General features: G+C 42.6%; 1 protein-coding gene across 2 annotated transcripts in view; it reads left to right on the top strand.

Moving 5' to 3' along the window:
• fhit (fragile histidine triad diadenosine triphosphatase) overlaps positions 1-15,667 on the top strand; it is a 408,209-nt gene that overhangs the window by 319,453 nt on the left and 73,089 nt on the right. For both annotated transcript variants that reach the window (XM_080727799.1, XM_080727798.1), the window contains one exon: positions 13,951-14,019. In XM_080727799.1, the coding sequence (XP_080583925.1) occupies positions 13,951-14,019 (69 nt within the window). The remainder of the gene's footprint in view (positions 1-13,950; positions 14,020-15,667) is intronic.

Genomic DNA, 15,667 nt, shown 5'->3' with positions numbered 1-15,667 from the left:
GGAAGCAGCTACTTGTGGCTGGTGGGACCAGTGGTGTAACATGGTGTTCATCAGTCAGAGATGTTCAGGTTTTTGTGTTATCCCCATAGAGATTTAGTTGAGCCAGTTTAATAGATCATCCAGGATGACTGGAACCAAAGGGTTGGAGATGCAGTATATACACGACCATGGTTGCATTAGTAGCATCAGCCCTGCTGTGCTTTATCGTCTCTGCCTGGCAGAAGTCCGACTGATGTTTTCGCCCCTGTCGGTCCGTGTGTCAGTGTGAGTGTCCGTCCATCCGTCTGCGAGCAGATAATCTCCGGCACTGTTGGGCCAATCGGCATAAAACTGTGCACACATACTCCCTGGAGGCCTCTCACATCGACCTGTTATTGCCACCAGGAGGCCGATTTTTGTGATACACATTTTTTTAATATTACTCAGACAGATTCTGTCCAGACATCACGCAAATCAGTACATTAGCTCTAGTCATCTGACCAAGACAAATCTATCTGATTTTTCATATTCCATCCTGTCTGTCGATTGGTTGAAGATTGGTTTCTAAAGTTTACAGGAGTAGCCTGTTTTGTTATTATGAAGAACAACATTTTTAAACTATTTCCATATCCCCAAATGGTACAAGCCAGTTGGTCAATGACACCCTCAATACTGTCTAGTGCATGTGCAAGCTTAACTTGCACACATACTGTAGTAACTTACTATCAATAGCTAAAGATTGAATCTTATTTGTAAAGTGCCCTGGATTTGGCCATCATGTCCAAAGATGGTCAGGAAAGTTTGTCAACTAAGAACTATTTAGTATTGCTTATTAACTCGTAGGAGGTCCACAACGTGCCAACGCGTCAAACTTCTTTGATGTCTCCCGGTGCCCACGACACGTTCGACACATTGTACAGTAAACTATACTAGTAAGACGCCTCAGGGCGACATGCAACCTCGACCTCTGGCCAGTGATGTATATCGGACCAGTTACCCATATATGGAGACCCCTGCATGATGGTCAACAATGTTATGTCAAAACATGCCCATATATGGGCATTACCAAATATGGGCATTCCCAGATATGTCCTTAATATTGATGACATTGGGAGAGGGATCTCCATATATGGGCATGTTAATTAGTTATGCCAAGCAGGGCCTTGGCCAGTTAGGGCCTGGGTTTAATGCCTGGGGATCTCCATATATGGGCATGAGGGGTACACTAACAGGGCATCATCTGGGAAATGCCCGTACTGTATATGGACATTTTATTTATTTTATCCTTTATTAATATATATCCATATACATATATGGACTTAATAGTAACGTTTTCAGGGAAGGTAGGGTGTAAATCAGAGTAAAGCAGACTCTTGGTCCAGTTAGGGCCTGGAATTGATCAGAAAGCTCCATATACGGGCATAAAAGGGATTTGGTTTCTGGGAATGACCATATGGACTTTTTATTTTATTTTATCCTTAATAATAATATGTATCCATATACATACAATATATTGTATGCCCATACATGGAGATCCCTATCTGAACCAGCCACACAGATATGGGCAATGCCTTTGCCATCTGGCCAGTGATATATATCGATGACATCAGGGATCTTCATATATGGGCATAAAAGGATACCCATATATGGACTTTTACATAGGTGATGTCACCTGTGATATCACCTGTGATGTCACAGTGGCAAGGTGACAACTGGCTTGTACCAACCCATAGACTGTAAAAATGTGTACTGACTGACTGACTGACTGACTGACTGACTGACTGACTGACTGACTGACTGACTGATGATGTATGGATATCCAGGGTTTGATCTTTGATGAGGTGATGTCATGTGATGTCACATGACATCACTTCCTGTACGGATGGAAGGACAAGCTGCGACATCACTTCCTTTATGGACGGAAGGACAAGGTGCGACATTTCTCATGGTATACTGTGACCTTCGGTCGCAATTAATCTGTAGCTACTGTACGAGGCAACGGCGTTGAAGAGAAACACTCCCAATTCCCGAATTGCAACGTGGTATCACGTGACCGGGAAATCCAGTTCACTCGTTGACTGCAGTGTTATGCTGCTGCACAAAAGTGCATTTATCTCCTAATCTAACTTTTAAATCACGTTTAAAATCATGTTTTAAAATGCGACCTTAGCTACCGGTCGTTACAAAAGCACTGATGCCCGTGATTGTTATTTTTCTGTTCTGAGTGAAAGAAAATACTAGATCCCAGATATACTCAGATTACATTTACTGATTACTTTTTCGCTGGAGTTTCAAAACAAGGTAAAATGGCGGGTTTCCATGGCAACATCCGATTAAATCTTGAATAATCCTGGGCACCCGATGTGTTAAAGTTAAAGAACCACACAATTTATCTTTCTTATCTCCCTTGAGCAATGACTACTACCAGAGAGAACTAGAACAAAATGTCATTTCAAAGTACATTGCCCTGGGGGACTGCTCTTCATTCAGACCTTTATGTAACATTTTTGGGACATCAATATACACTTATTTACAATTGTGCCTAACAAGAGTAACAAGAGAACTAATCAAAGACATTTATCTGAAACTTTTACCCTGAAATCTCTTGTGAGTTAAATTGATGACATTTCCCAAGGTCATTTTTCCCAGTTATAAAAGATACTGATGCTGAAGACAGACTTTAAATTAGTCCCCCCAGGAATCCGCGGAGAAAAAGTCTTGATTCCGCGGAGAACAATCCTGATTCTGCGGAATTCTGCGGAGAACATTTCTTGATTCCGTGGACATTAAAAAACAACCTAAAATGACCAGTTATCAAGCAAATAATTATATAATTCTAACAATCAAGTAAGACCCTTCATGAAATAGCTACAATTAATTGTAATTAGTGGTTCGAATAATCATTTTTGAGAATAAAAATCTAATATTAAATATTATTATTTTAATTGCTATTGTTTTTAATAATTACTTTCTGTTGCAAAGACTATATTGTCATCCATGCCCATAGTAACCACATTTCAGAGGATAGCCTACCTACTACCTAGTATGGGTGTAATATTTATTTATTCTCTTCTGCATTAGCATTGTTATTGCCAGGACCATAGAGGCATAGAGAGGAACTATAGTTCAGGACACAGTTTCTGTCAGGAACGAATGTGGGACCGGACCATCCAGCTAGCAGCAGTAGCAGGAGGGAAGCTAAGCTATTTCCCCAGGCTCTGTATGAGATGGCCACTGGCCAGACCATGTACAAATCGTTTTATAATAGTAGTAATAACTACTCCCGCCGCTCTGCTGCCACTCACGACTGTTATCCGCGGCCGTCAGAAAAGTCCGCGAATGGCAGAGAAATCCGCGGGTGGTCGCGAGTTCCGTGATAAATTCCGTGATCGCGGAATCGCGGATTCCTGGGGGGACTATTAAATGGTCAGAATGAGTGGCCCTGAGGAACAGTATAGTACAGTACTGTACATGCCAGTTATGGCAGCAGGGTTACCTTCTACAGTACTGTTTCCCAAAACTGTTTTTTATGGGTCACGACGAAGAAAAAACATTTATTTACCTACATTACCCTAAATATATGTGTTTCAAAAGATCCCTTTAAAATATATAATAAATATATAGTTTTATACATTTATAAATTTTTTCCTTTTTTTTTACCTTACCTTAATTTTTATCCCACGATTTTTGTAACCCATTTTTCACGCAGTGTCAATTGTCTAATGTAATCCTGGGCGCTACACTCCCTCTGCCAATTTGGGGAGAGCAACGAACTCATGCTCATGCTTCCTTCAGTGCATGAGGATTCATGCTTCCTTCAGCGCATGAGGATTCCAAGCCACTTCTTTTCACCTGACAGGGGGAGTTTCCCTGGTTGGACGTAGCGTGTGGAAGGAACACGTTATTCCAACCAGTTCCTTTTCCCCTCCATCAGGCGTCCCGGCTGACCAGGGGGAGGCAGCATAGACACCAGGATTACTGCATGTTTTTGTGAGGGTACCACCCTAGGAGACACAGGGAGAACATGCAAACTCCACACAGAAAGGCCCTTTCGCCAACCCCACCTAGGGTATGGGCACTGGAGTTCTATACATTTTAAAACAAACAAACAAACAGATCTAAGAAATTCCATAAATAAAAAATATAATAATTAAGAAGTAGTGAAAATAGCCAATCTACAAGTTTGCAACGCGTCGCTTGTACAGCGTTGTGAGCTTGTAGATCTTCAATTTTCCCTGGCAAACCTCTAATCTCTTTTTCGGGTCTTTTACCTGAAAAGTTTGGGAACCGCTGTTCTACAGTATGTAAACTAGTAAGACGCCTCAGTGATGTACCGGTATATCGGACCAGTTACCCATATATGGAGACCCCTGGTACCCATATATGGAGATACATGTACTGTATGTATATGGAGATATGCTGTGAGAGCCCAAACATGCTTACTCAGTTATTCGTTATGTGAAAGTCCTATGACGTCTATGACATCTGACATCATACATACAAACCCTTTGGCTTTTACGCCCATACGTGGAGATGTCTGTAGAACCAGCCACACAGATATGGACTGTCTTGGCCATCTGTCTTGGCCATATATGGATTCTGTTAGTGTGTCATGTGGCTGATGTGGCCTCCATATATGGGCATTCCCATATGAAGTCCTGTTAGATATGGGCTTAATATTGATGTCATCAGGGAACTCCATATATGGGCATGAAAGGGATTCTGTTTGTGTGACATCACAGTGAAGCCAGAGCGTGATGTCAGAGCAGCAAACCCATTCTGTTAGAGTGGTTCCCCTGACATCACAATGACGTCAGAGCATGATGTCAGTGTGGCAAACCCATAGACCTTACAAAAGTGTACACGTCTGGATGGACGGAGTCAGCATGTGCCGTACTTCACATACTAATCTGCGACCTTCGGTCGCAACAACAGTTCAGTTGCACTGTGATCTAAGCCTTTCGCATAAGCCTAATTATCAGGTTGTTGAGAAGGACTTTATTTAGTTTGGAACCTTGTTGCAGCATTTCCTCAGACCTCAGCAAACAACAACAGAAAACATACACAGACACAACTGCACAAACAAACCCAATATGGTATGTCAACAAAACAAAAGTATTGAGCCAAAAACCATGTTCAAATTACCCTCCCAAACACCCCCTGCTGTCCACATTCAAATAAGTGTTGTTGGACCCCAACAGTTGTTGCATGTTTATTTTGTATTTTTGTTTGTCATTTTGCCTGGATACTTTCTAAATCAGCAGGGGAATGCCAAAAATGAATCCTAAACGATTAAAAGAAATCACACTTTTAAGATATTTTGGATTCTATCTTGGAATAAATTCTACACACAACAAACAAAACAAAAACAAAACTATTACCATATAGTACTGTGTGTGCCCATAAAAATCCTCCCATTCCCACAACATGTTTCTAATTTAAAGATTGTTTTGAGATTAAATGACTTTCATCTGCCAATGCAAACAAGGTCAAGCTGCAATACTTTCCTGCTTGACTTCAATTAGATTCATAGCGGCGGGTTGGCCATATTTTTGCATTATCAGTATTATCAGCCAGTCTGAATAATTCTCACAGACCCCATTGTGAAGGGCTCCACAACTCAGGGTACAGCAGGGAAGCGCACTATGGAGGTACTGCATCAAAGGCAGTAATAGAGAAGACATTATTCCCTACTGTTCCTTAACGCAGTGAAATAATCTACATATTTTATCAAGTAATTCCGAATGCGTGGCAACTCTTGATTTGAGGGACCTGTCTGGTCTTTTTATGAAAACAGATTATCCAGCGGCGTATAGCACACCTGCTACAGTGTGAGGCAAACCCCATCTATCAAGTGTGTTATTGCAATCAGGTGCTGGCGCACTGGCAATAAAATGGTCCTTTGATTGAATAAGAGAGAGGCAAGTCTATGGAGGCAAATGCACTCTTATAAACTCACTGCCTGGAGTCTCGCGGCGACGGAAGACAAATCTTTGTATTAGAATGATGGAATTGGAGTTTATTTTAGTCTTATGGAAAATCTGGCATGATTATAGTGATTCATCATCAGAGGGGGACTGTTTGGATTGTGCTAGTTTAGCCTCAAAGCTAGCTTGGTTGGTATACAGCCTTTTCATTGTTATATAAAATGGGATAATGTATGTAACATACTCAATATTATATTCAATTTTTAAAAGATACACAGAGATTTGACTTTAGCCAATTGTCATTTTGTTATCATGAAGTGGTGTTTTCCCTCACTGTAAGTAGCTCTGGTAAGAGACAATTCTGTACAGTATGTGACCTGCTCTGTAATTGTTAGTCAGATCATGTCAGCGAAAGCTCCTTTGAGATTCACAAACCACATGAAATCAGCAGCTACACAGTAGAGGTCTCGAATCAAGCGACTTGGACTCAAATTAATTTGAGTATGATAGTCCCGCTAGTGAGCCCTTGCAGACCAGACCAAAGTGGTTAAAATCAATCAACATTACATTCCTTAGAGCCACAAAAGCTTTAAAGTGAAATAAAAAAATAATGAACTGTTATTACCAGTAAGGCTCCCTAATCGGGAGATAAGCGACCGTAGGTCACTTATCTCCACAAATAGGGCAAAAATGTGTTTTGCCAAAATCCTCCTGATCCATGTTGATGACATGAGTGTAGACATACTGTGTAGTGATTTTCGTGATTTTAGGGCAAAATCTGTAGGAGCAGTGTCCAAAAATGTGTTTTTAAAAATCGGCCTGGAGGTGGCGCTATATGGGACAGATTCATGTTGATGGGATGAGTGTAGACATACTGTGTACCGATTTGCGTGATTATAGGGCGAAAATTGTAGGAGCAGTGTCCAAAAATGTGTTTTGCAAGAATCGGCCTCATGGTGGCGCTAGAAGAGGGCCATGTGAGAAATGAGGGGTGGGGTCTCCGCGCCGGCAAGGCGGCCGAATAGGTACCGGCCCCGGCTGTCCCGGTCGCTCCTAGCCGGAGTTACGGCATTTTATGTGAGCTGCAGTGTAGGGGGTCCTCCACTGGGGGCGCCACCACTTTTGCATCCGTTCTGGAGCACCAGGAGTCGGCGGTCCCCGGGAATTCCCCGTGAGCAGCCCCGTTGGGGTGGTCATTTGGTCATGTTTGCGCATTTGGTAATTTTTTACATCTGGGGGTCCCCCAGGGACCTGGGGGTCCCTGGAGCTCTGGGGGTCCTTGGAGGTTGTAGTTTGGCAGCCAAGGAACGTGTGTGCAAAATTTGGCATGGATCGGGGCAACGGTTGCGGAGATATAAGCAGGGAAAAAGTGTGACGTGTGAGGTGTGACAGACAGACTGACAGACAGACGGAGGGAGTTACACTTTGTGGTGGTTTTGATAGTAAAGTGCGACCTACGGTCGCAACAACTCTACAAAGGAGATTTAAAACATAAAACAAGCAAGCAGACATTGTGACCTGAGAAACGTGAAGGTTTTAGTAGAATTGATCAGGGTTTTGGCATTGGGAATCCTGTATTGTGCATCACAGTGGTACCCCCTGTACCTGCGCTCTCCTCTCCTAAATGTATATGGAACCTATGGATGATAGTTTTACTGTAGGTCATGTTCATGAAATTCCTGACCAATCACACATTTTCACTTTGATACAGCATCCGACCCACAAACTGCCTCCATCGTGTGCAGGGGCGTTGCACCAAATTCTGGGCCCTGGGTACAAGGATTCACTGCGGGCCCCCCATGTATGTTCTTCATAGGGGGCATTTTTGTGCTTTTATTGAAAACTAGCAGATCTACAAGCTCACAGCAAGCTTGTAGATCTGCTATTTTTGAAAAATCGTGAAAGTCTTTGAATATTTAAAATCCTTCAAAGGTTTTTTTTTTTACAAACCTATGTTTCTGCAGTGGTGCTCAAACCTTTTCATGTGAAGGACCCCCACATTGATATGTATTTGGCTGTGGACCCCTATCTCAAAACATTTAGTTCCAAAGACCCCCCAGAAGCAAAATTTGAGTTACAAATGTTCGTTCGGAACAAAAATAGCAGATCTACAAGCTCGCAGCGCTGCACTTGTGAGCTTCTATATCTGCTATTTTTCAATAGCTAAAGTATAAAATAATTAAGGCCCCTCCACCTTGGGCCCTAGTAACTCAGTCTCACCCCCCCCCCCATGTGACGCCCCTGCCTGTGTGCAGTGGAATTGGCTCCTTGGAGGAAAGCTCCACCAGTGATGTGAATGTTGACATTCTCTGGTGTAGATATATTGAGGGCAATCACACTGTGGGTGAACTAGTGCCCAGAGCAAGCTAGAGGCCTACAGGCAGCTTAATGGATGCCTGCTGTTTAAAAGTGTATGTCAACAAATTGGAGGATATTTATAAAACTCACTGTCAGCAACATTACAGACTAGTGTATATCTAAAAAAAGAAAAAAGAAAAAAAAATATATATGTGTGTGTTTGTGTGTGTGTGTGTGTGTGTGTGTGTGTGTGTGTGTGTGTGTGTGTGTGTGTGTGTGTGTGTGTGTGTGTGTGTGTGTGTGTGTGTGTGGTTTATATATATATATTATATATATTACTTTGTGAGGACCAAATGTCCCCACAAGTATAGTAGAATTGGAGAAAATAGACATTGTGGGACATTGTGTGTGTGTGTGTGTGTGCGCGCGCATATATGTATTTATAAACAATCATTTAGCATTTTACCACATCCCTAGCTTCTATGACATAACACACAAACATCCTGCAAAAATATTACATCTACAAGCTCACAACACAAGGTCAGATGTGACTTGTCTTGTAGTTCTACTGGATCTCTCTACTCCACTCTTCCCGCCCTAACATTTTAGTCTAGTTTCTGTTTGTTGACGAAATTGTCAATATATTTAGTCATCATATATAGCTTAGTTTTTATTTAGTTTTGTCAGTGAAAAAAGGTAGTCGTCGTAGGTTTTTCGTCATAGTTTTAGTCAACGAAATCAACACTACCCCTGAGAGACCCAATCAAATGGTACAGTATGAATTGATTGAATCGAATTGACGTTCACTCCTATTCATACACAATTCATTTTCCTCATTTCATATTTTTCCCCACTTGTGAAGACACATTTTGTCATGACGGCTCTGCACTGCTCAATGGATATACAGTACAAGTAGGGAAACTGCATACATTTTTTATAGCCTTTTCTTTTCAGTACAATTTCTGTGCATCTCAGTGCATCTGTAAATAAACAAGCACATGAGTTATGAATCCAGCCTGAAGCCATCATATTTGCTGCTACGGTACGGAGCAGCTTAACGATAGACGTGAACCCCTTTAGCAGCTGATTAATTTCCCCATAGAGTTCAATAGGAAAGTGAAGGAAAACAATGATAACTGAACCCATCAAAACAAGACGCCATAGATTTTCATGTGGATTTGTTGAAGAGAATCACTGTGCTTTCTGCAGGCTGTGCGGTTGTCAAAGCAAGGCTTTGTGGGAACCCTCCCCCCTTTTCCTCCTTTCCTCGGTTAGCTAATTAGAGATCCCTGCTTGGAGCTACTAACACTTCTATACCCCTTCTCTTTAATGGGGAACACAGCTGTTTATGACAAACTATATTTGTCTGTCTTTCTCACTACATTTTACATAAGCTGTATAAACTGTTATGGCAGCCATTTTAACTCATTTGTCTCTGCAGTCACAGACTAATTAATGGACATCTGTTTTGATTATTTGTGGGGGAAACGGTGCAGTGCACATTTCACAGAGTCACGCAGGTATCCTCTGTGCACATTAAGCAAATATGCCAACTTCTCATGACACCTCTATGTATCACTGCAGATGACAGGAGGCGAGAGCCCAGCTCTCCATAAAGGACGTTCTGTGTGACTATGCATAATTTTCGGAGCAGCGAACGGTGACCAATTATTGACGGAAAATAAAGCCCAAGGTGTCCATCCGGAGCCTGATTGAAGGGCGGCATATAGAACACTGACATTGAACCATGACCTGAGCATCTGCATACTGTATGTGTGTGTGATACGTTACGGTGATGGAACAGAGCAGTATACTCTAGGTGGGACTATGGTTGTAGTCTGTCCCTGATAGAACAGAGCAGTATACTCTAGGTGGGACTATGGTTGTAGTCTGTCCCACACCCCAGAGCCCAGATCCAGACAAACAACGGTCTCATGAGGACTTTACTGTATGTATGTATGTATGTATGTATGTATGTATGTATGTATGTATGTACATTATGTATGTATATGTCGTCCTTGTCGGGTGGAAACCTTGTTTTCTTGTATGTCCAAAACCGTTTGTTTTGCATTTATCATTTTAAAAATGATTTAAACTAGTGAAAACAGCCAGTCTACAAGCACACACCGTGTTGTGTGCTTGTAGATCAGCTGTTTTCACTACTTTTGTGCGACGGCCTTGTGTGATGAAGCAGTGCTTTACAAATTTGAAACTTGGAGATACGAGGTTTCTGCCCGACAGTATATATATATATATATATATATATGTTACAGTATGTTTGGGTAACTCAGGACGTTCATTGTAAGAGCGCTTGTTTTCCACCAGATGGCGACGACAGCCACTGCTCTGCCATTCACTAGTGAAGGCGCTGACGTCACTCGTTTGCGACTCTCTTTCTTTATTTACTAGCCTAGCCTAGCCTAGCCTAGCCTAGCCTAGCCTAGCTTAGCCATTAGCTCCATTGTAGTCACTTGGACAGGGCGTTTATCGTGGGCTTGCCCAGGCCTTACGGCCTGGGCATAAATATAACGATTGCATTCACCACGGCTTCGTAACTCGCGCGGCGCTCCGCCGGCCGCGCGACCCTGGCCCGCTCTTCGCGGCCACTCGCGCCTGCGGCGCTCGGGGGCGAAGAGCAGGACCAAGGTCCGCTGGCCTTCGCGCCGCTTGCAATGTCGTGGACAATCGAGCGGCTCCGCCTGGAGGACGACGTTGTGGCGAGCGCTTGCTCCGCCCCGTGCGGCACCACGAGTGCTCCGTTTCTCGACCGTCCTGTTTCTCTAACAAACCGTGACATATATATAAATGGGAGTCAGACTTTCGGACATTCTCCACATGCACACACTCACACACACTGTCACACATTGCAGTCATAGATCTCATATCCCATCTTATGCTTTCCCAACACACGCACACGCATGGTCTGCCGGTATAGCTGCCTCACTCATTCAGCAACCATTTAGGGAGCCTCTGTGATGATGAATAGCCCCCCATCCCCCCCACACACACAAACTTCAAAGTTTTCCTCAAGGTAGGCAAATTTAATAATGCAGAAATTATGCAAATGACCTCATTAAATACAAAATGCATGGCGTACAAGGCAGATGCCTCCAAACGCGTTATCTTGTTTGTAGCATTTATAAACACTTATTCTACTAGCCTGTACTGTTTATCACACTGTGGTAATGAAGAATGAATAAAAGTCTCGCAATTCAGTTATTATGTCCTTGATCTCTCTCTCTCTCTCTCTCTCTCTCACTCACTCACTCACTCACTCACGCGCACACGCACACGCACACGCACACGCACACACACACACACACACACACACACCTCCTAGAGTTAGCCACTTAAGCCCTATTCAAAATATTTTCAAAATCAGGGTTAATGAGGTTGAAAATGCCTCAGCTTTCTTCTGTGATAGACTGCAATCAATTATTGCCACATTGTCAACATTCTGTGTAGGTGACATTGACACTCCATGTTCACAACAGGCGTGTTAACAACACGCTCTGTCGATAAAATTAAATGAATATACGATTAGAGACGGTAAAACATTTCATAGCATACAGCGCCGCCGCTACTATGACGCACATGGCGCACTTTGCGTCAGGCATCACGCTGCCAAAGGGCACCAAAAAATTTGAGAGAAAAGAAAAAAGAAGGGCCAAGCCGATCCATTTGATCTGGGGGCGGGGCCGCAGCGCAGTCCGCGATGCACTCTGAGTCTGCACTCACTCACAGACAGACAGACACTCACCCAGTGGAGATCCAACGGTCATAGACTGATCTTACCTGATACATTGCAAGTAAGAATCAAACATTTTTCCACCTCATGTGAATTAACTTGTCCCTGCCCAGCTCAACAACTATGGAATATCAACTTGGCAGAGCAGCTAACCCCGTGAATTTTGCAGACATTTCGCAACAGCCAGTTGTGAGTCGGGCACCAAAATGGCACGTGGCGCCCCTGCTGTCTAAATTAAGCTGCATCCAAACCTGGATGGTTCGAGTGGCGCGATTACATACAAAGTGAATGCAAAGAGGAGACAACACGCAACCGAGAGCCGCGCGAACCATCCAAAAGGGGCGGTGCGAACGGTTGCTTCGGTATCTTCGCCCCACTTGGAAAAATCCAACTGATCAAAAAAAAAATCCAACCTTCGCTTCACCTCCACTCCACCCATCGTGTCCTGACAGCCAATCAGCGTTGATGTTGTCCGGAGACACGGAAATGTTTTTGGTGTTGGGATTCCCTTTTTTCCGGGTGTTTTGCCTTGATTCCAACGGGACATGATTTTTTACCAACGCGGACCTGCGCGACCAAAGTGAAGCGATAGAAGCGACTACTAGAATAGAAGAAATAGCTTCAGGTTTGGACGCAGCTTTAGACAGCAGTATCCACATACAATCTAGGCATGTGTGTTATGCCCTTTGGTTGCCCAAGGTTGTTTTTGATATCGATGTTCAAACTCTCTGTGCCATTCAACGACCAGAACTTGCACCTACTACATTGGTAGTGTTGTTATGTCTCAATTAAACCTTCACAGAGTGTATATTGTTTTAAGGCTTTGTCACACAGTGTAGCTTTAAGAATGTTTACCACTGTCAGTGGGGCTTCGACTATGTTTATGTAGGACGGTCGATCCACCATTTTGGCCCCAAACAACATTATTTCAAAAACTTGTCTATTTTGGTTTATGAAAGTAATACTATGTGTTTTAAGAGAAGGTTAAAATGGTATTTGTACACACAAGAAGTGAAAAATATAACTGAAACTTGCTGAGTGCAATCATGCTCTCTATGACATGTTTAGTGACGCCTTTTCCCTTCCACTTGTCATTTATATGCATGTACAATTACATAAAGAATTCAATGGCACTGCTATTCATTTGGTGGTGTGTGAATCCAGGATGTCTGCAGGCGCTCACTGGCTGTTCAGAGGCAATGCCGTACACTCACACTTTCTTTTGTCTGTTTTACATTTATGATAGTCATCACGCCTACTCAGGGTTTAAGTGGGCACGCTTTTATTGATTGCTCTAGGAACCGAGTGTTGCCCACTTGAAAAATCCACTTTTTACCTATTGTTCAAGACTCGCACGTTGAGTTGGAACACGCGCACGTACCCATTCATTTTCACGGTCCTGCTTTTACTTTTGGTGGACAGGCTGTTAAAGTAAAAAATAAAGTTGTTTGCCAGGGAAGAGGTAAAACCTTTCAGTGTTTTCTTTTCAGTTTTGATGCTCTTCCTGTTATTGTCTGTGCATAACATAGTTGTTCAGGGACATTACCTTGTTCACTCGAGCAGAGAAGGAACTCACATTACTAACCATGCAGATGGCCAAGTTTGTGACAGCACATTGGGAAAGTGTGTGCGCTTGTGTGTGTCAGTCTAGGTGTTTTTGTTTGGGGGGGGGGGCATGCACAGGAGGGAGGGGGAGTAACACAAAGCCAATTAAACATTTAAAAGTGCAAAAATAAGGGGTCTCTTTGGCAGCCGGATGTCTTGCTTGGTGTAATGTCACCGTGGCCCTCCTGTGATTTGCGGCAGTGCAAGTTCCGCTCAGGGTTCTGTGCGGTATTGCGACTTAATGAAGCTTCTCTCTACGGGGAAAGTGCCTTTGTCACATCAGTCTGTCAGAGGAGTCCCGGGTGCAGTGTACCTGTCCCACTGGATGAGGCGGCAACGCAACAACGCTGCCAAATAAAAACCTGTTGTTCTCTCTTGCTGCTTTGTTTACAGCATGTCCACGTCCACATCCTCCCCAGGAAGGCAGGTGACTTTGAGCGTAATGACAGCGTCTACGACGAGGTAATGTGAAATGTTGGATTTATTTTGTCTTTGTTTCTTATGTTTACGCTCCCATTTGTTGTAATGAATTCCCCCGACACTCACTCTCACACGCACACACTCTCACAATCGTACACGCACACACACACACACACGCACGCACGCACGCACGCACGCACGCACGCACGCACGCACACACACACACACACACACACACACACACACACACACACACACAACAACACTGGATCAGACTAGCTTTTCATTTTGCACAAAATCTCTCCCACTTGCAGTTATTTGAAAGTTATTTATGTACTTCATTTCACCAGATATATTAAGTTATTGAGAACACATTCTCCTTATTGATATGCAGTACTGTACTGTATATGCAGCCAGTTTATTTGTTTATTTGAGTCCAGTTATGAGAATGAAGTTTGTCAAAAGTATACAAATCAGTGTCTTTGTGTTATTAACTCATTTAGTGCCACCCCTTTCACCACTAGAGGGCGCCCAGTGGCCAGAGAAAATCCCATAGAGATATGCTGGTATATGCAGAAGCCCTGCAGCCATGACTTGCCTGAACACTTTCCTTTGTGCATGACTGCATGTACAGGAAGAGGATGAAGTTAGCTTGAAGTTAGCTATTGGCTACCAAGCATTTTAGAAGCCTTATTTTCGTCAACTTAGCCATGATTAAACCTTGCACACCTCATGCATGGGAAAAAAACAGAGAAGAATGAGCTCTGAAAAATCCAATGCAATCCTGGATTGCATTGGAGTGGATTTGTGCAGTTTGTTCACAGCTTTCAAACAAAAAAATCCGATTGGAAATCCGTTCAGGCATTCTTGAGATAATCGCCCTTATGTTTTACATGTAATGTAACCAAAAATGGCTGCCCTGTATGTTAGATGGGGTTGTATGGGGGTGGAACATGCAAAATCGCGATTGAAATCATGTTCACCAGATTTGATGGGGTCCAAAAAAAAAAAAAAAAAATTCAAAAAAAAAAAAAAAAAAAAAAAATTTTTCTTTTTTTTTTTTAATATCCCGAACTTGTTCGGGATAGGCACTCTGTGATACGATAATATATCCCGAACTAATTCGGGATAGGCACTCAATGAGTTAAAGGAAGGAACAAAACGTTTGTTACCAAGTTGCTTATTATGTTTGATACATATTTTAGTGTGCTGATTAAGTTTACAATGAGTAATACAGTCTGGACGTCATCTTGAGATTAAAAACGGAGTAGCTCTGTAATTAAAATCATCATCACAGAACGTTTTTGTTCATAGGAAGTATTTGCGATTGGCTTTTTATGGACGTTTGATATAAAAATACACAAAAATTGTTTATTTTCTCTTTTTTTTTATCTAGTGTTAAGTATGCCCATATGATGACCACGGATATGCTCTAAAAGTGTAAAAACATATTTTTTATTTCACTAGGACTTTAATTAGCATATTGATGACCATATCATGTTGTACCCAGGTGCTGTAGCTCTCTCCCTATAGGATGGCTATATAGCATCCCCAAGACATTTCTGTAGTTGCTTTAAATTATGAGAAGAATTGGTTTGTTTACCACTGTAAGCCACAAGCTGATTGCCACCTCATCCATGTGTTTTGTTGGGTATTGTACCTTTTACCCTACTAAATGTTCTTTAAGGCA

This window comes from Nannobrachium achirus (assembly GCF_963921795.1).
Source record: "Nannobrachium achirus genome assembly, chromosome: 6".
Taxonomy (NCBI): Eukaryota; Metazoa; Chordata; class Actinopteri; order Myctophiformes; family Myctophidae; genus Nannobrachium; species Nannobrachium achirus.
Note: the sequence above shows the minus strand (reverse complement) of the source record. Positions and strands in the feature narration are given on the sequence as shown.